The sequence below is a fragment of the Triturus cristatus genome, chromosome 3_1 (genome assembly GCF_964204655.1).
Source record: "Triturus cristatus chromosome 3_1, aTriCri1.1, whole genome shotgun sequence".
NCBI classification, from domain to species: Eukaryota; Metazoa; Chordata; class Amphibia; order Caudata; family Salamandridae; genus Triturus; species Triturus cristatus.
The window spans coordinates 770,169,824-770,189,000 of NC_140583.1; the positions used below are offsets into that span (position 1 = coordinate 770,169,824).

At 45.6% G+C, this 19,177-nt stretch overlaps 1 protein-coding gene across 1 annotated transcript in view; it reads left to right on the forward strand.

The window, feature by feature from the left end:
* Nucleotides 1–4,441: 4,441 nt before the first annotated feature.
* The window catches only part of CD81 (CD81 molecule), a 180,243-nt gene continuing 165,507 nt past the window's right edge, over nucleotides 4,442–19,177 (forward strand). Inside the window, exon 1 of the mRNA XM_085644944.1 lies at nucleotides 4,442–4,644. Coding sequence (XP_085501070.1) covers nucleotides 4,579–4,644 — 66 coding nt within the window. The 5' untranslated portion in view covers nucleotides 4,442–4,578. The remainder of the gene's footprint in view (nucleotides 4,645–19,177) is intronic.

Consider the following 19,177-nt stretch of genomic DNA (forward strand, 5'->3'; position numbering starts at 1 on the left):
GGTCCAACGGAGTGTATCCCAGAGGACTCACGGTGATATCTCAATTTATATATTCATTTAAGTAATCATCTCGTGAATGGCACATAGTCAAATCCCCCTTTGTGCGGAAATTGGGGCTTTTTAATCTCGGGTTTCCGATAGATTCTCCCCGTCTGCCTCGTCTCCGGATAGAGGAGACACTGGGGTGCCTTCACCTCTGTTTAGGAATTATAGTGATTGATGTATGTACTGATGTATGTATGATATGATGTTTGGGAAATAAGGTGGTCTTTATAGATACCCAAGAGAATATCTTATGCCAATTTGTGAGACCTGGCCAGGACCAAGATGTCCTCCAGCGTGATGCCAGGCTGTCGCAGGATCAGTTTCCTCAAGTTGGATGAATGACAGTCCTGAATTTGTTGAACCCTGATTTTGTCTTGTCTGTCAATTCCCTCATGTTTTTGCCAGTTTGCGCAATCTTGCAAAGAAGGCGTTGACTGATTCGCCTTCTGCCTGCCTAGCTTGCCTGAGTTTGAATTTCTCGAAATCAGGATTTAACTGGGGATCAAAATGTCTGTTAAGCGCCAGAACTGCTGCTTCAAAGTTATCATCTGCCCCCGTGTCTGGCAAGTTCTCGAATAAATTGTACAATTCATCGCCTCCCAGGAACAACATCATTAAGCACATGACGGCTCCATTCGTTTCAAGCGTGGTGCGAAAGTAGTGCATCACTCTCCCAATCCACTGGCACCACCTTGGGGCTGCTGTCGCCGGGTCGGCTGACTGACTTAATGGTGGTACTGCTATGATCGGCTCCAGTGTACCTCGAGCTTGCGCAGCAGGTGCTGCGGCTGTCTCAATCAATCAGGTTTTTGTTAAGTGCGACTACTTACCCGTAAGTGTCTCAAGGCGCTGGGGGGTGGGGGGATCGCAGGTTCCAGTCCATCAATGAGGGGGTATGTAGAAGAGCCAGGTTTTGAGGTTTCTTGCAAAGATGGGGAGCGATGTTATCCGTCTGAGGTGGAGCGGAAGGTCGTTCCAGGCTCTGGCTGCGCAGAAGGAGACGGAGCGGCATCCCGATCTGGTCTTTCTGGTGCGGGGGACCACGGCATAGGAGAGCTGGGCTGATCGTAGGGTCTTTTGTGGAGCGTGGAATTTGAGTCGGCTGTTCAGGTATGCTGGTCCGGTGTCGTGGAGGGCCTTGTGAGCGTGGGTTAGCATCTTGAAGGTGACTCTAGCTTTGATGGGGAGCCAGTGGAGTGTGCGCAGATGCTGGGAGATGTGGCAGTTTCTTGGCAGGTTGAGGACCAGTCTTGCGGCGGCGTTTTGGATGTTCTGTAGCTTGCGGGTGAGGTTTTTGTTTATTCGGGCATAGAGTGCGTTGCCATAGTCGAGCCTGCTGGAGACCAGGGCGTGAGTGACCGTCTTTCTGTGTTCGAGGGGGATCCATCTGCAGCTGGGGCAGGCTATGCCATAATTGCGTCAACAGTAGGCAAACAGTGCCTGTCCTCGCTTCTATGCTAAGTAGATCACTGTTGCAATAACACTGCGGCTCAGGAAAAGTCTATCTCTGTGCCCCTTAATTGCTTACTTGAGGGTTCTGCTATGCCGGATTCAGGACACTCACAATCATCCTGCCATTCCAGCGGCACACCAGGTGCACGGCAGGTAGCGTGGTGCAGCTACTGACCCCTGGCCATCGCCGCGTGATGAGGAAGAAAGAAAAGCTAACTCTGCTAGTCATGGGGCCCTTAAACTAAGCTCCATCAGCATGTACACTGAGCTGACTGGAGTATAGGCACTTCGCAGCATGCACTCCCTTCACTCCGGTTGCAGTAATGGAACTGGAGCACCCAGCCGAGACACACTGGGGCCTCTCTGGCTGACTATACTTGCCACGAGTCTGAAAGGCAACAGGTTGCTACATAAATTAGCCGTCCACTTCAATGCTGGCCCGGGATGTGAAGCGGCATCCGCTGGGGGTGCATGTATTGCGGAGGTGAGCTCGATAGTTCGGCTTCGTCTGCTAGCCAGCAGTCTCAATCTGCGCTGATGAGTGCAGCCCCTACTCTTGGCAAGAGCCGCTCCGTGGCGGGGCTATGTTGGGGCGGGAGCAGATACGCCTTCCCTGCCTTCTGGCACATGTCAGGGAGTGATCCCACCTCGTCGCAATGTCAGATCCAGCCGTAGGCACCCGCAAGACCCCCAAAACTTTATTAAGCACCACATGCAAACGTGCTCTAACCTCGAGTGGTTATTAGGCCTGGGCTAAATTTACGTTCCGCTCGCGGAAATTGCGATAATTTGACATTTTTGTGTTCCGCGGAGAGCGCGAAAATGTCAAAATTTTCGCATTCCGCAGCTTAGCGATAATTTGTTTCTTGCTCGTGCTGTAAAATAATATTTTCTCGCGCGCGCGATCGCCTTGCCTGAATCCCCGCGTTCGCCGACAAGTTTTCCCGATCCAGTCGCGTTCTCTACAAGATTTAGGATTGTTGGTAGCCATTTGCGCTGTCTCGCGACAGTTCGCGCCCGCAGTAATGTCATTGGTCGCGCGATCACATCTTTCTTCTCGCGATCATGCACCGCGAGAAGAGTGAAAACAAGATGGCCGCGCCCGCGAGCAACAGCATGGGTAAGTTGGCGAGCCGCAACCACGCAGAAAATACCGCGAACGGGCGGGAAAAAAACTTCCGCATCTTCGCGATATTTCCGCGTGTTTGCGGAGATTTTTAACATTTTCGCGATAATTTGCGAAAGTCACTTTCGCAAATTCTGCCCACCCCTAGTGGTTATCCCACCTTTATTTATTACCTCTGGCCGTGCCCAGCAGTCATTTTTCGAAAGTAACAAGGACCCCCTGATAATTCCTAGGACAGGGTAATATATATTTGAAAAGTAACAACCTAAGCAATTCTTATAGGTGATAGCAAAAATTAATTTTATATCCAAAAGTCAGAACAATATGAGCAGTGAAACACAAAATGGGAATTGTTGTTGTGTTTTAATTATAATTGTTTAGTACATTCAAGAATAAAAACAGTTTTATTATATATAAACACATAGTAAAATCATTACAAACAATAAAATAGGTTGTGGTCTACATAGAAATGAGAAGTAAACAATGCTGTGGCACAACTGTATACTTTTCGACGTGCGTTTCGGCGTAATTAACGCCTTCGTCAGGAAAAAAGCCACAATTCCTGTGCTCCAGGAGGGAAATGTTCCAGGAGGTTAAGAGGGTGTTTTTCTGGTAGATGAACACCTTGATGGGTGTTTATTCATTCAATTATGGTCGATTAATCAGCGAATGGATTACGCTTCTTTTATGTTTTTCGTAACGGTAAGTCCATAGGAGTAGTAAGATCTTTATTCGTTAGTGGACTCTTTTACGTGCCAAGTCTTGGTAGAATGATGAATGTTTGGTACATTAACAACAGAAGCGTAGTAGGTATGATAGAACCTTAGTTTATGAACGCTTTCGATGTCGACCGGGCTCTTTTGTTGATGGTTGAAGCCATGTGTGCATCACGCTGCGGGTGTTTAGGAGCCGGATGGCTCACATACAGTGGCTAAGTGCAGCCACCGCTCTCCACTCGCACTGATTTAAAAAAAAAAGAAATTGAACGGTGCTCCACATGCATAAGCAAATACATGCACAGATGCAGGACGTTACCCACTGTCCGATCGCATCTGTTGGAATGGGTAGGCACTCACTTGCACTAACTTCAAATATTTCAGGGGGGTCTCTGGTGCCCGTTTCAAGACTTTGTTACACCAATATTGTGACATACCTTATCTCACAGTAATCTGGCACAACACAGACATTTTACACATTAGTGCACTGTCAAGCTGGAAATGTTACACATAACCAAGCAGAACCCTTGATAGCCATGCAGCACTACCTTAGTGCAAGTGCATTGAGCAAAAATTAGCACTTACTTCTAAGCTTCATATAGCTCCAATGATGGTAATTTCTGATATGTACCATTACAGATATTTTTTCCAAGGTATTAATAACAATGATTTTATAGTGTCGCACATAAAGTATGGATCGTCACACAAACAACGGTAATGTCACACATAACCTGTGAATATGTGCCGCTCTCATTGCATGTGAATTGTCGTTGCTGCAGTGGTGTGTGCAGCGCAAGTCGTCTTTGATGTGTTGGGTACTTGTGCGTGCCATCGTCGTTCTGCGCTGAGAAGTGTGCGTTGTGTTGTTCTTGTTGGTGTCGGCTGCGAGTTTCCGCGCGAGTCTGTGCATCTCATTGGCCCCTTTAATGTTTGGCGCCCAAGCCATGTTGTTAGGCTTCGAATGGGAAGGTGGAGATGGGGTGGGAGCGCACCCGTTGGGGGAACCTTGTGACTGGGTCTGTGGGAGGGCCTGAGTGAAGGAATGGGGAGGGGTTCGGAAGGGGGTGGGGAGGGGTTCGGAAGGGGGAGGGGAGGGAAGAGGGCGGGGAAAAGGAGGGAACTGAAGAGTTCTCATTGCCGTAGCGGAGGAACAGAGAAGGGAGCTTTTCGCATCACGCCTCTCGCCACCTAACGGAACACCAGGAACCCCGAACCCCTGCCGCTACCACCACCGTCGTCATGGGAGTCGAGGGCTGCACCAAGTGCATCAAATACATGCTGTTTGTCTTCAATTTCATCTTCTGGGTTAGTTTTGTTTTTTTCTATTTTGGGACGATACTCACGGCGTGTGCTTCAGCACGTTTATCCTTGTACATTTCGCACACAGTGCAGCCCACGCTCCGCGTGGGGCCCGCGGGCCCCACCCTGATAGCCGAAAGCGTTCCCTCAATGTGTTGGCTAGATCTGTAACGCTTAAAGAACACCAAGTGCACCCCACCTCAACTTTATTAACTGTAGGGGGCGTTCACTCGTGGTGTGCGCTTGATCACAGAAGAGGGGTGCCGTTCTCTGACCGCCTCACTCCGTCTTTTAAAAGGGGCAGTGCATAATCGCGCGGGTCTGGACGATTAAATCGGGGGTACCGTGGAACCCAGAACCAATTCTGTCAGGCATGGGGGTGGGGCGAGAATGTCGCTAATTGGCTCCGCAACCTTCATGCAAAGATTGGAACCAGCTGTTGAACCATTAGGCCCTTCTCCGGACCCCAGCACAACCATCACCGTTTTCTGCTGTTAAGAAAATGGCCACAGAGGATCCTGTGGCGTTGCGTCCTCTGCGGGTCTTAACGGGGATTACTAGCCAGCCCCAGTGACCGGGAAATGACGTGATTCTAGTAAACATCCCCCTGAAAAGCACCCATCGCCTTTTAATAATTTCGTTAAAACATAAACAGCTGCGAGGACCACCCGCACGGCGGTGGCATTAACTCGCAGCCACGGATTCCCTAGCCCCCCCCCCCCCCCCCCTCTTCCGCGCCAAAAACGCCCACTCTTTAACATTGTGGGTGCTCCAGTCTATTAGGAAACGAAACAGAATCCGGCGCCTGTGAACCTTTCCTCTCCCAGCGTGAGGCGGGGTAAACCATTTATTAATGCGTGGAGGGGGAATCGGGAATTAAAACAACAACCCCTAAATGGGGTGAAGGTGGATCGAGAACCGATCTCTCCACGGACCAGGAAACGTTTGTGTATGTTGAATGAATTTATTTTCCTTGCAAATCGCTATTTGGCGTCTAAGGCTGTGTTGTTGCCTGGGGCAGGCAGGATACACAAGGTGCACGTGAGGTGAAGCAACAATGCCGTGCTTTTCATCCCAGTGTCGTGTGATCGACCTCTTGCTTGTGTAGAGGCAGTGAGCAGGTGAAACGTGAGCCTGCCTGCCTCCAGGGATCGCGTTGAAAAAGAGGGAAGGACCTCTAATGCGTCAAACGGGCAACATGATAACTTTATTCGACTTAAGTTTATAAGATTGGGCAATTGGTACCTATATACTTAATCTTTATTAGCACGAAGCTGCAGCACTGGCTCCAAAATTGACTTCGCTTCTGGGGGTTGTTATAATCTCATGGCCCATAAAGCTGTCCGAGGAGCGAACTTCATAAGAGTGATTTTTATTTTTTTTGTTCCCAAATGGGCTTTATTATACCGCTTGCATCAAATGTTTCCAGCAACATCGGCGCTAGCTTTCGATGTGGTCTTCCACGGGGGGCTGGCCCCACGTCCTGCTATTCTTCTGCTTCCTGATTTCTGTGGCAAGACCTTCACCTCAATTATCGCAAAACTAAAAGTCCAGGTAGAGCTCGACCTACTAGGGGCCTTGTTCGGGATTTCGACCACCATCATTTAACATTAAGACAACAACTGTTCTTCTGGATTGGATCGCTGGTTGCTATGTCATTCATTCTGCAAGGGTTAGGCCCCCCCTCCCCCCTTGACCTTAGAATCGTGGATAAACAAAATGGGCCAAGTAAAACAGCGGGAGGAGCGGTATGCACTGAGTGCGGGTGCGTTTAAAAAATCTAGATGTATCTGGGAGAATGCCAGGATTGAAGTACTTTAAAAATAAATCTCCCTTGCTCTCGATTTAAGCACCTTAAGACTAGCGAGTCTTTTTTTTTTTTATACATGTCTATGCACTTTTGTACTGAGATTTTTAAGACAATGCGTACATTGTTTGCAATGGCAATGAATTGAGTGATGCCTGATTACTCGACTTCTCCTGCATTCCGGCACGCTTCCGACCTCGCGGCGCTTCGAAGCTTCCATAGAAACGACCATCCATTGCCTTTTTTTTACACCCTCGGCCCTTTGAGGCGCCAGAATCTACTTCCCTGTTAACTTTCATCTAAGTAATTGTATTGTTACCAAAGTATTTATCAGAAAACCAAACAAGGTAATACGGTTGTACACCGGATATGTAACTTGAATGACTATATAAGTAGATGAGTGGTAGAGTTAATGAATTGGAAAATACGATTAAAGTCGACAAATTGCACCCCCCTGCTTCGATTCGCCTATAGTTTTGAGTAAGTGCTACGCCAGCAGCATGAACCACCACGCACCCTTCACTCCCCCTCCCCCCCCAATCTTTAGCAATTTGAGACAGCCTTATAATAGCACAGGCAATAAATAAGCGGTCACTTACAATGACATTCTGGAGCAGGTAGCCCCGCCCTCTTATCCATCATTGAGCCTAGTGAGTGCGTAGGAGGGGCAGACGTGCAGTTCGCCAGAAGTAACCTGGTTTGCTGTCTTGACAGTTAACACTTACACAGACGTGATTGATTACCCCGCAGCTTGTGCGACATGGAGACGGCATGGCACACAGACCATGCCAGTACCCAAAAATATTTTTGTCTGGTAGTGTTTATCTAGAGGCGTGGTTTATGAAACAACATGAGTGCTGTTTTGGAAACCCCCTGCTAATCCGAAGAGGCAGTTCCTGCAAACTCTCCTTCCTTATAGAAGCGAAAGCCCTCTTTCGAATGCCCGCATCAACGTCATTTCTGCAGTTGTGTGGTAGTCTTCTTTGTCCGTACAAAATAACGCGCAATCCTGCATCTCAGTGGTGGTGTGCATGTTCACAAAGCCTCTTATTTATTTGGTTTTGTAACGTGGAGCCGCCTGGGTGATAAATTCCTTTGCCAGCTCTCGCAGAGAAGCGCAAACATTGCGTTTGACTGCCGATAGCGGCCACAGCTCCTCATTTATGCCTCGGCTTTCACACTGCCTACAATGTCTTCAACACTGCTTCATCCACTCTTGTTACTCCGGTTTTTGTGTAGATTACGACAATTTTTATCTTTTTTTTTCTTCCGGCGTGGAAGTTTCACGGTTAATTTATCAGCGCGAATAAATAGTTCAGCCAGTACACTTGTTCCCCCTGCCCCCCCTTTTTTCAGCTGTTTCGTGTGGGAGGTAGTAGTGTGAAAAGTTTTGAGCTTCTGGTGCGGTGTGTTTATGGTGTTGGGTTCCGCCGAGTATGTGGTTGTTTGGGTACTCTGAGCGAGTTGCTGGGCAACGGGTGGGATCTGTAGTCTGGTGTTTGGATGAGAACTTTAGGCTAGTTTGGCCTTTCAGGGGAGATGTTTAAGGTGCTTCTGGAGGATTCCTACCAATGAGAGGCAGTTGTCTGGGTGGTGTCAGTATAGTAGGCACAGGCCAGGGTGTGTTTTAGCTCATAGATGCAGTGATATTGCCCCTGGTGGGGTAGTAAGAACATGGTTAAGTGTTAAGGAAAATGTTGAAATCTATTAGAGCATGCTGGGGCATAATTACTAGAATAAAGTGCAGCCCTGCGTTTCACCCTGCGCTGGTGCTGACTTTAGCTGCCTAGCGCCAACGCAGGCAAGGGTTCCTGTGGAGGGTAAGATTGGTTATGTGCAGGAAGGGGATCGATCATTCCTAGACATAAACATTCATAGGCAAGTTGCTGTTTCTATGTGTGCTGCACAAGACAGCACACATGGAAACAGCAAAAACAAGGAGAAATGCAGCATTTCTCCTTTTTTCGCCTGTTTAAGACCAGGTTTTCCCTGGTCTTCATTTTGGCACTGCATCCTATTTACGCTGCCCTTGTAAATATGGAGCAGCGTCCAAATCAATGGGTGTTGCGTTCGTACGCCCAAAGCAACACCCATTGCCTTCCCCATTCACGCTGCACACAGCGTGAAAGGGAGCCTTATTTACAAGGCAGTATTAAGTGGCTTAACACTGCCTTGTAAATAAGGCGAGACCCTTATCGCCATCACAACTTCACTGAAAGTGACGTTGTGGTGGCGATAGTGCCTTGTAAATATGCCCCGTAGTGTGGTATTTTTGGAGTGGTTTGGTTGGGGCTGTGCGAAGTACTAGGCCACAATTGTGGAGATGTTGCACAAGATGTTGGAATTATACTGAGACACTGCTTGCAGTGTTAGAGGTGTTTGAGATTGTGTTGGTGGATTTAGTGGGTCACTGATGGGGAACATTCAGAGAAATGTTTGAAAATAGTGTAGGAACTGTTTGTGTTTTTTGCACTTGTGTGTTCTTTGAGCACAGTCGGGTGTAGTGCTTGTGAGGACACAGGGGTGTGGAATTTAATAAAATATCTACTTGTCCATAGGGCAGGTTGTTTCATAAATCTACTTGTCCTGTAACAAAATCCACTTGTCCCTTTGGTGCCATGTAGTGCGACAGCAATCTCATTATATAAGAGTTCTGATATAGCCTCTCTGATTATTCCAGCGCTCATACGATAGTAGTGTTTGAATACTTGCGATCCCCTTATGTTGCCATGTTTCTGCAAATCTACATACTGTGGCTGATGGTAGTGGTAAGCAATTCTTCCAGGATTAGGATGCTCTTTTAAGTCTGCACAAACTTGCATGTTTTAAGGGTTTGCAGCGGTTATAAGCCGTATAGCTGCACCTAATGCAAGGACATACACCATGGGTGCACCTTTGAGACTTTAAAAAAAAAAATGTAACCCCCAATTTGGTCTGGCATTGTCCATGACTGTTTGCATTTATTAAAATTCCGTCTCTCTCTGTATCGGCTGGCTTCACTGTAAGTGACCGCACTCTGCTCTTTCAAAAGTAGTTTTGTTCAGTGCCAGTAACTACTGTGGCAGTGTGTACTTTTTGAGACCAAAAACAATTTTTGCTTTTGTCAATGTTTGTTATAATGGTGAGGGCCAGACATCTCCCACACCAGTAAGGTTTTACAAAATCCATGCCCAAACAATTCACACAGACAAAACTAACCACCAATTTCAGACCTACTTGCCTTGCCAATGCATGTTTATTTTTGTTTCCCATAATCTTATTGAAACTGGGTACACTGATTTTCCATTATGAATATTTTTGGGAAATACTAGCATGCATCAACACATGTTACTAAATGATGCTGCAAAGAAATGGTCCCTGAAAGCTTACAGTAGTTTAGCAAAATGTTTTTTTTCCTGCTTTCATTTTTTTACTTAATATTTTATTTTGAAAAGCAAAGAATCATCAATCTTGCTTTCAAGCTTCTTCAAATATTTGCATCAAATCGGAGAGCATTTTGGAAGCATTATACATAGCCTCATATTGCTAAACTTAAAAAACGTGTGTACACATTTTTATACTGGAACCACTGTCAATAGTGCAGTCAGAGCTTACAACATTTACTTAGAGCGCTCACCCTAATATTAAAGGCTTTCAATTAATGAACCATAAATACAAGATTGAACAGCATAAACATATGGACAAAAATATTACCTTAACTGCTGACAGTGCCCTTCCCTGATCTATAATGTGGTACTGCAAACTGGCAGGTAAGGGTTTGTGCTGCTGGGGGTTGGACCTACTTGTCCCAAGGACAAAATACACATGAAAACTTGTTGCCCTTGACCCCAAACAATATGTCCGGGGCATCGGGCTATAGGAATTCCCACATCCCTGAGGACTATGTAAGTATTGATAAAAGTGGTTGTGTGTTTAGGGCCATGTTAGCTTAGGTGTTCTAAACACTTTTTGCCGGGATAAGTGCTCTATTGGAGGTGGATGAAACATTGTAGATAATGCTTGCGGCGTAGTTCTTGCGACCATGTTGGTGTGGGTGTTGGTGCCCTCTTGTCACTCGGGTTAAGACCTTATTGGTGAGAATATCAGGGTGTTGGCTGTGGGTGGGGCACTTTTTTTTTATATATATATAGTAGTATTGTGCGGCCTCAATTGCTCGGCAATTTTTGGGATATATTTATGCGGCGGTTCCAGGCCGCAGAGGGATCGCACCATCCTAAGAAGTTTGTGGATGCGGACAGGGGGCGTCTTCCCCCTGTTAACGGTACTGCGATTTGTAATTTTAAACAGGCATAGTCCGATTCGGGGAGCCTAATGGAGGGCTTTAAAAACATTTATTCTGCAAGCAATCGTGGGCATGTAACCCACTGGAGGGGATAAATGGTGCTTAAATAGACTACGCTGCCCAGAATGCAACAATAACGGCACACCGGAGACCAATTAAGGTACTGTGTACTTAAGAATGCGAGGGGCGGCGAGTCATGCACGTAACTTTCCTGCTCACGAGGCCTCTGAAGAGATGGTGAAAGTCCATCGAAACGCGTAAGCCACAGGATGTATTACGGAATCGGAAGCTGCCTGTTTCCCATATATAAGGATGTTTCCTTTCTCGCAGTATTGTGCGGCCTCAATTGCTGGGCAATTTTTGGGGGGGTATATGTGTGTGTGTGTATATATATATATATATATATATATATATATATATATATATATATATACTTTTGGAAGTTTTATATGAAGGATGCTCCTTTGTCACCATTGAAGATACTTACAGTTTGAGGACTGAAGCACTTTTCAAAAAAAATACTCTAATTCATTTGGGTGACATGAAGTGTGGTATTGGGCATGGTTTATTGTGTTAGGTACTCTTGGGTGGTGCTGGGAGTTTTTGTGGTGTTAAGCTTATGTTGGTGTGGTATACATAATTGGTGCACTATGCTTGCGAATGTTGCAGCACTGTTGGCAGGGTTATTGCACCCTTTTTATAAAAGTTGTGGGGACTTGTTGAAGGTGGTGTTGGGTCACAGTTTGGTGGGATAGAGAAAAAGCTGTTGGGACTCTGTGGACTACTTTGGAGCATTATTGATTCGTGTTCAAATATTGGCAGTGTTTTTGAAGGTCTGTGGGTGGTGGAATTTGAGTCCTTTTGGGGGCATGCTACATGCACCATTGGTGCAAGCTCAATCGTATTGGCTGTATTGATGGAGTTATTTGCATGTATCCAAAAGTGATTGGGGCAGCGCTGTTGAAAATGTTGGTTCGGATGTTAGGGTGCTGCTGTGTGTTTTGCAGCACTAGAAGTAGGGCTATTTCTGTTGCAGATGGCCTTTGGACTCTTGAAATTGGTGTTGGTGAACTATTAGAAAGTAGCACAATGGTATTTTTAGGTCGAGGTTGAGCTGCTCTGCGAGGCATGCTGTATTCATGTATGGTCTTGAAGTTCCTCCCATCTTTTCAATTGGCTCCTGTTACTGTCCTTTCTAAATGGTTGCTTTTGATTCATGAATGGGCCTAGTAGTCCCTCCTTAGTACTGCCTTGTCTTTATCTGTAACCTCCCATGAGGACTGAACTTTTTACTTATGGTGTTACACAGTCTGTTTTATCTACAGTCTGTGAGCACGATTTTCTTTAATGATTGTCCCCTATTGCAGGTACAACCTGCTTTCCTGCAAGGGTGCTGACTTGATCACTTGATTGATCTAGTTTATTATGCACAGGCACCACCGGGCTTTATCACGGCGCTTCGCATGATGATGTAGCATGGCGTCCATTTAATCATGGTTTTTTTTTTCTCAATAAATCCTCAAACTTGGCCCATCCCAGTATCCTGGCTGAGGGCGGGCCTGCCGCCAATGTTTTAATAAATGAAAATAAAAACAGGACGCTTTTTTATTTGGCATCCCCTTTGCTTTAGCTGTAAACCGTTGAAACTAAAACGCATGTGCTGCGATTACTTCAAAAGCAAAGGAAAAAATGTGGATTTTCTTTCTATTAACTTTTTAAGCAATTGCGGTACCCGCGCTTTAGCTTAACACGTTCAAAGCCAAATCGCGGGTGCCCCTATTGTAACAAAAGTAAACCAGTAGATAAGAGTGCAGCTGCCTTTGGACTCTTGAAATTGGTGTTGGTGAACTGTTAGAGTAGCACAATGGTATTTTTAGGTTGAGGTTGCACTGATCTGCGAGGCATGCTGTATTCAGGTATGGTCTTGAGGCACCTCCCATCTTTTCATTTGGCTCCTGTTACTGTCCTTTCTAAATGGTTGCTTTTGATTCATGAATGGGCTTAGTAGTCCCTTCTTAATACATTTTCTTAACTTTTAAAAGCAATTGCGACACCCACGCTTTAGCTTCACATGTTCAAAGCATAAGCTATAACAAAAGTAAACCAGTCGATAAGAGTACAGCTGCCGCTTTTTTCTGATTACTTACTTGTGTTACAATCGTGGCTCTCACACATTGGCTGTAAACATCGTAAGCTAAAGCGTGGGTGCCGCGATTGCTTTAAGTAAAGAAATACAAATATTCTATTTATGTACTTTTTAAGCAATCGCGTCACTCGCGCTTTAGCTTATGATGTTTACAGCTAAAGCGCGAATGCCACAAAGGTCTCACATTTGCGAGAATTTGAAGCATTGCTATTGTAAATGACGGTTTTCAAAATGCATAAATTTACAATGCCAATATCCAAAGTATTGCAAATGCAATACCTATTGCATTGCAAGTGCTTGTTGGGATAGTGTGATATGCCACGGAAGTGTATGGTCCCTGTTGAATGTGGATTGAGCCCTGTAGAGTGGTTTGCACAGTTTTGTGGCCTGGTTGGCAAAGTTGCTCCTTTGACAATAAGGTTTGAGTTTGTTGGCTGTGGGTTTGTTGTGTTGTGCCTCTTGTAAGTAGTGTTAAAAGGTTGCTGTAGCCCAGTTTAAGGTGTGGTTTGAGCACGGTCTCCGGTAAGTCACACCGAGTGAGTGTATCCTAATCGCTGGAGCTATTGAAGATTTCTGTGTGTATTGTTGGTTCTTGTATGTAGTGTAACATTGTTGCTTTTAGTTTAGCTCTTTCTGATAGTAGGATCCTGCTGTTCCAGGTGCAAGGATGTCTTTGGCCACTTGTGTGGTATTGGAGGCCTTCTAGGTGGTGGTGGTGTAAAAGCACCCCATGCCGTGCTTTCACTTTAATGGTGGCAGCGCGCCTTTCTTTAGACGCTGCCGTCTAAAAGAAAAGGGCGTGGTTGACATTAAAGCGAGCTCTGCAAAAGGCACTTGGAATGCAATAGGTCTTGCATTTGCGAGAGTTTAAAATATTGGCATTGTCGTTTACAGTGCCGTTGGCTCCAACTTGCATAAATGCGAGACCTGTTGCATTGAAAATGCCTGGTTTTATTGGGGGGGTTGGGTGGGTGACTACAACAAGCATATACCATTAAATAAAAACAGAAATATGCTTGCAAAAAAATAAATTAAAATCATGTTTTAGTAGAACAGTTCTGGCGCTATCAGCCTAGTATACTTTTAACAGGAATAGGACCTCTTTATAGTTTTACTGCGCCATAAGTCAGATATGAGTTTTGCTGGCACCAATTTACTTTATATAATAGTGATTCGCAGTTGGGGCCTTATTGGATGCAGCGGAATGACCAACCCTGCACTGTATTAAAGAAAAGGGGATTGGGTTTGTGATACTACGTATGATCGCGCAGTTAGTTGCTGCTGCGATATCCCGGTTTATCTGATCCTGTCCAAACCAATAATTCTTATAAGTGGCACATGGGAAGGATGTCAACTTTCATCGCTCCTCTTTGCTGTTGTCATGGAACCTTTGGCATGTACGGTGCAACTGCATTAGGCACACAGGGGACTTACCTGTTCTTCTATACACTTATTTGTGGCTGTGTCCAAGGAGATATAATGCTATTTATCAAACATTCAGAAGACCTTCTTACCCCTACATTGAGGGAAATCCTCAAATTTGGGGCATACTTTGGAGTGACAATTGGAATAAATTCGAGGTATTCCTGTTGCCAGCTACCAATGAAACCATGCTAGATTAACCCTTAATATGGCGGGAGGTCTCAATCATATACTTAACATGCATAGGGATGTGGAGGTTCTCACAAGAGATAACTATGGGCCTGTAATGACCACCCACACTGAGAGAAATGGATTACACTACTGTTACCGTTTGCTGGTAGATTTGCAATTACTAAAATGGTGGTAATGCCTCAGTTCTTGTATCTTTGCGAACGTACCCAAGCCTTAAAAAACAAAAAACGGGGGGCTATCGTATCGCAACTGTAGTTGGCGGGCAAAACTTGTTAAGTTATTATAGGTCTTGTTGTGGCCTCGTTTTTGGGTGTTAGCTGGCTGCTGGTGAGAGTGTTGTGGCATGTTTGTGAGTGGGTTATATGCCAGTATATCGTAATCAGAAATATCTGACTGACATAACTATCCTTACCTAAATATCACTCCATAGATTTTTATCTCCATTGGTGCAATATATTTGTCAACCATTATTTCCAAAAACCTGGTAGCGCATAGTTGATGAGTATGACGAGGTTGCTGGTAATAGGGGTGTTGTATTGTTATGTGTCCTGTAGGTTTTTTAAAATTATTCAGGATTAAGTAAGGTGGCTGTGATGGAACATTACTCTGGATGATGTTGGGAGCTATTATTTAAGTTGTGGTATTGTGCTAGAGGTGGTTTATGTGACTTTAGAGGAGGCCTGTTGTCATGTTCTGGGTAGTGTTACGTCACCATTGGTAAAAATATATTTTTCATGTAGTGTTGGCTGTGGAGGTGTCCTGCGTTAACTGTTTTGGCATGGGAGTGTTGTTGGAATGACATTGAGGACGGTGGTAGGTGGCTGATGTGTGGATGCTTTGTATTGTTGGTGAGGGAGTTGCATTACTCTGGTAGTTTAGGGATATGTTCGTGTTGCTATGTTTGTTAATGGTGCGAGTGTTTTTTGAAACGTGTTGAATGGCTGTTTTATATGGAATTAGGTGAAGTTGGGAGAATGTGCCATACTGTGGGTGATGATCATGGTGTTTCTGGAGGGTATGTCTATTTTTCTCAGTGATGTGTTTGGTTTTGGATATGTTAATGTTGGTGGGATTTTGATGATGGACTAGTTGGGAAGGGCAGCAAGCAGTTCAATAAACTCCAAATGAGTCTTTGTTTTAGTTGGCATTTGGGGGATGTTTTGTGTCAGGTTGGGTTATGCTCTCTGTGGATGTTTTCGCACTGAGAAGATTTGGAGTAGGTGGACAAGTTCTGATATTTTTATGTCTGGCTTGTCAGTGCAGCTGGCTGCATAAACTGTTAACCATTATCTGAAATATGCATGCAATGGGATTTGGCTCCATGGAGAAGAACGTTTCTCGTATCATTTATTATTATTGTTTTTAATCCGAACATCACGCGCCAATACAATGGCTTTTGAGTCGACATATATTTGGGGTGCTGTTACAAATAAGGCAAAGAACAAAACGATGATTAAACTGTAACTAGAACCCCGGCCCCTTAGTCGTACAGGTGCATTCTGCACATCTATTTGCACTTTTTGTGTATCCATCTTCCTGTTTTTATTCCTCTACATCGTGCATTATTTTGACTTTTACACGCCATATTTATATGCTGCCCATCGTTGGCCTGTAGCCAGCATGTTTGCGCAGCGACCATCAGTTCAGAGAGTGGAAGGGACCTACATATCGAGCTGATATCACTCCCTTAAACCGTCCCTGCTCGTGGTTCTTTGCTGGTCGGCTGTGTTGGGGAGTGGAGGAGATAATGACGAGTGTTGTATTGCTTTATGGAGGGTTCTTTGGAGAGACGTTTGTTTTAAATTGATGGGTGCCAGGGGGAGGCGTTGGAAAGTGTGGGGATTTTGTACTGGTGGTTCTATGGTACTGAAGAGGCGATGAAGGTTATAGTGCATTGTTCTGGGTGTTTTAAGGGGTTGTAGGCTTCTGACAGGCGTGCTGTCTCACTCCTGAGATGTAGGCGTGATCATGCAGTGTTTCTATTCTGTGAGCCTCAGTCCCTCATGTGATGTTACAAAAGTCGGTACAGTATAGCCTGTAACTCCACCCCTGCACGGCAATGTCTGCAGCAGTGTCTATAATCCTCCACCCCAGTGGTATAACACCTTTGCAGAGCGTTCGGCATGAACAACCTCATTTCCGGCGCCATTTGGAACCTATTTATTTGAGTTTTATATAGTGCTGGCTAGACCCGGAGGTATCGGGGCGCTTTACATAAGGACCAGCGAGTTGCAAGTTACACATTTTTTACATGGGTTACACAGTGATTACATAGTAACAACAAGAGTTACTAGCGAATAAGGACACATGAAGCCACAGTAACACAGTAGTATGCATAACTAGTGTGTGGCGTAACAGAGAGGGAAAGGAAAACAGGGGAGGGGAATGCCAATATTCAAGGCAGGCAGATGGGGAAAGTCCATCAGGGGGAACCAAGCAGTCAGTTTGAAAGACAGATAAACCAAGAAGAACCGTGAAAGTCAATGTCTGATGTCCGGCTGGGTAGGTGATGGCCGAGGAGTGAACCAGGACCAGACTCCTCTATAGCTGCATAGGACAGCTCCACTGGGCAATGGCCAAGGGTACTCTGTCTCTGAGGTAAGTACAAACTGTTTTGGTTTCCGCCCATGGGGCATCGTTGGGAGTTCCATCGACGGTAGCAGTCCCGGTGTTACTAGGAAGCACCGTCAGCCTCATCCTCCAGCTTGCCCCATGAGAGGAGAGGTGGAAGGGACAGCTCCGAAGGTAAGCAGATCAACCCCAATTCCCAGAAGCAGAATTGAGAGCGAGGCAATTGAGAGTGAGGCATTTTGGCAGCGCTCCATGTGTCGGCGTTGTGAAGGAATTCGGTCCCAGACCCAGAGTAGGCCCCCCCCCCCCCGTGTCTCAAAACTGAGTGATCTGCCCTTCTCATGAGCACTCTTTCCTGGGGGGATGGAGTCCTGTTGGCGCCGTTAATTCAGGTCCTGCCAGATAGGAGATGCCTCTGCCCACCCGTTGGCTTCTCAGTCTCCGAGCCGCCCTCCGGATCCCCAGTCGACTCCATCTTGGGGGTCAGGCACCTTACCGGGAAAGGACAGGCACTCGGGAGCAAGCAGTTCTCGCATCCACCTTCAACAAGAGGCCGCCACCGATGTAGGGGATTCTGCTTAATATTAGCCCTCAGGCCCCTCTCACAGCAATTATGTGGAGGGTTAGGCAGTTCTGCCACAATGCACCACTCGGGGGCCAAATGCCACTTCACCTCACAAAGCACCCCAGCCTGCCCCAGTCTTTAGGTTCGTAATTTTTGTTTTTTTGGGCGAGGGGGGGGGGGGGGAGGCACCCGCACCGTGTTGGAACAGTCCGGGCCCTTCACAACGCTTCCTCAAGAACCCGCTTCTTGTGTCCCAACCGATGCCTGTGTTTCCGTGGCTGGGACAGGGTTCATGCGCAGCTTGCTTGCCTCTGCACTTTCTGCTGCTTTCTCCACCCTGCGTTTCTTTAAAATCCACTCATCACTGTCAAGTTTACCATGGAAAATCCTAGGAAGGTCGATGAAGCAGGGGTTTAGGGTTCTAAGCAATGCTTGCCTTAGCAGCTGGATCTGTGACACTGCTCTAAAAACATAGTTCGCGTGTTCTATAGAAACCACTTAAAGCTTGTGAAGTGTCAGTGCTCTCATCACATCTGTGCTTGGTGATCTCTCTGACATGAACAATGAAACCACCTGTAGCAAAATGTTGGGTGTGGCCATAGAATTACACTTATTTTATTTGCTAAAAGTTGTCTTTAAGTTGTGAGTCTGCATTCAATGATTCAACCAAGTTTTGTGTCTTAAAAACTCCACTAAGAAGGTCCAGTACTTCATTAGGCCCTTGATCCTTGGCTCAAATGGAAGTGACACAAATATAGTTTATATCCCACAATGGTGTGGCACTGATCCTAGCAGTATATCAAAAAGTCTTAAGTAGAGATGTTTCTAAATAACCCCCCCTTGAGGCATGTTTGACCCACTGTCTGCTAATCTGTCTGTCCCAGTGCAAGAGTTCTGTGTAAACACCACTTTGCAGTGAATGCAAATCTTTGTTATAAATGTAAACATTCCAACTCTATGATCCTACGAGCTCGGCTGCTAAATTCAATAAGTTCATTTAGTTCTTTGAAGTTTTTAGTCCTTGGAATTCACCAATTCTGTGTCTACAAACCATGTCGGGTCTGTTTGATTTCCTGTGGGGCTCATTATGAACCATGTGGTACTTTCATGCGGGAGTATGGCAACCGGCAAATACTGTTGCGCTCTGATCTCCACGTCCTAAGATAGCACATTTTTCATAAACGAAGCACTTGCACAATTGTTTTTAACCTTTACAAGCCCTCTTCGTGTATTTTAATTCACACAAACGCTTTAATGTTTGTACTTGAGAGTAAGGCGTACTCTGAATGAATTAATAAGAATCAATTCTGTGGGATGCTACATCATTACAAATTCTGCAACTCGGAATGAGGGATCACTTATTACACCACGCATCTCGATTGGCATCCCTATGGACATGAGCAGCTGAGCTGCCAGACATTTCGTAAACAAGGTGTTTGTTTCTATGCTTGGTTATGTGGAAATAAGCATCACGGAGGCCTTTAATTTCCGTAAAGTCACCCTTTGGAAGCTGTGGAATGTCCTCTCCTATTTTTACCATGCGGTGTGTTGTGA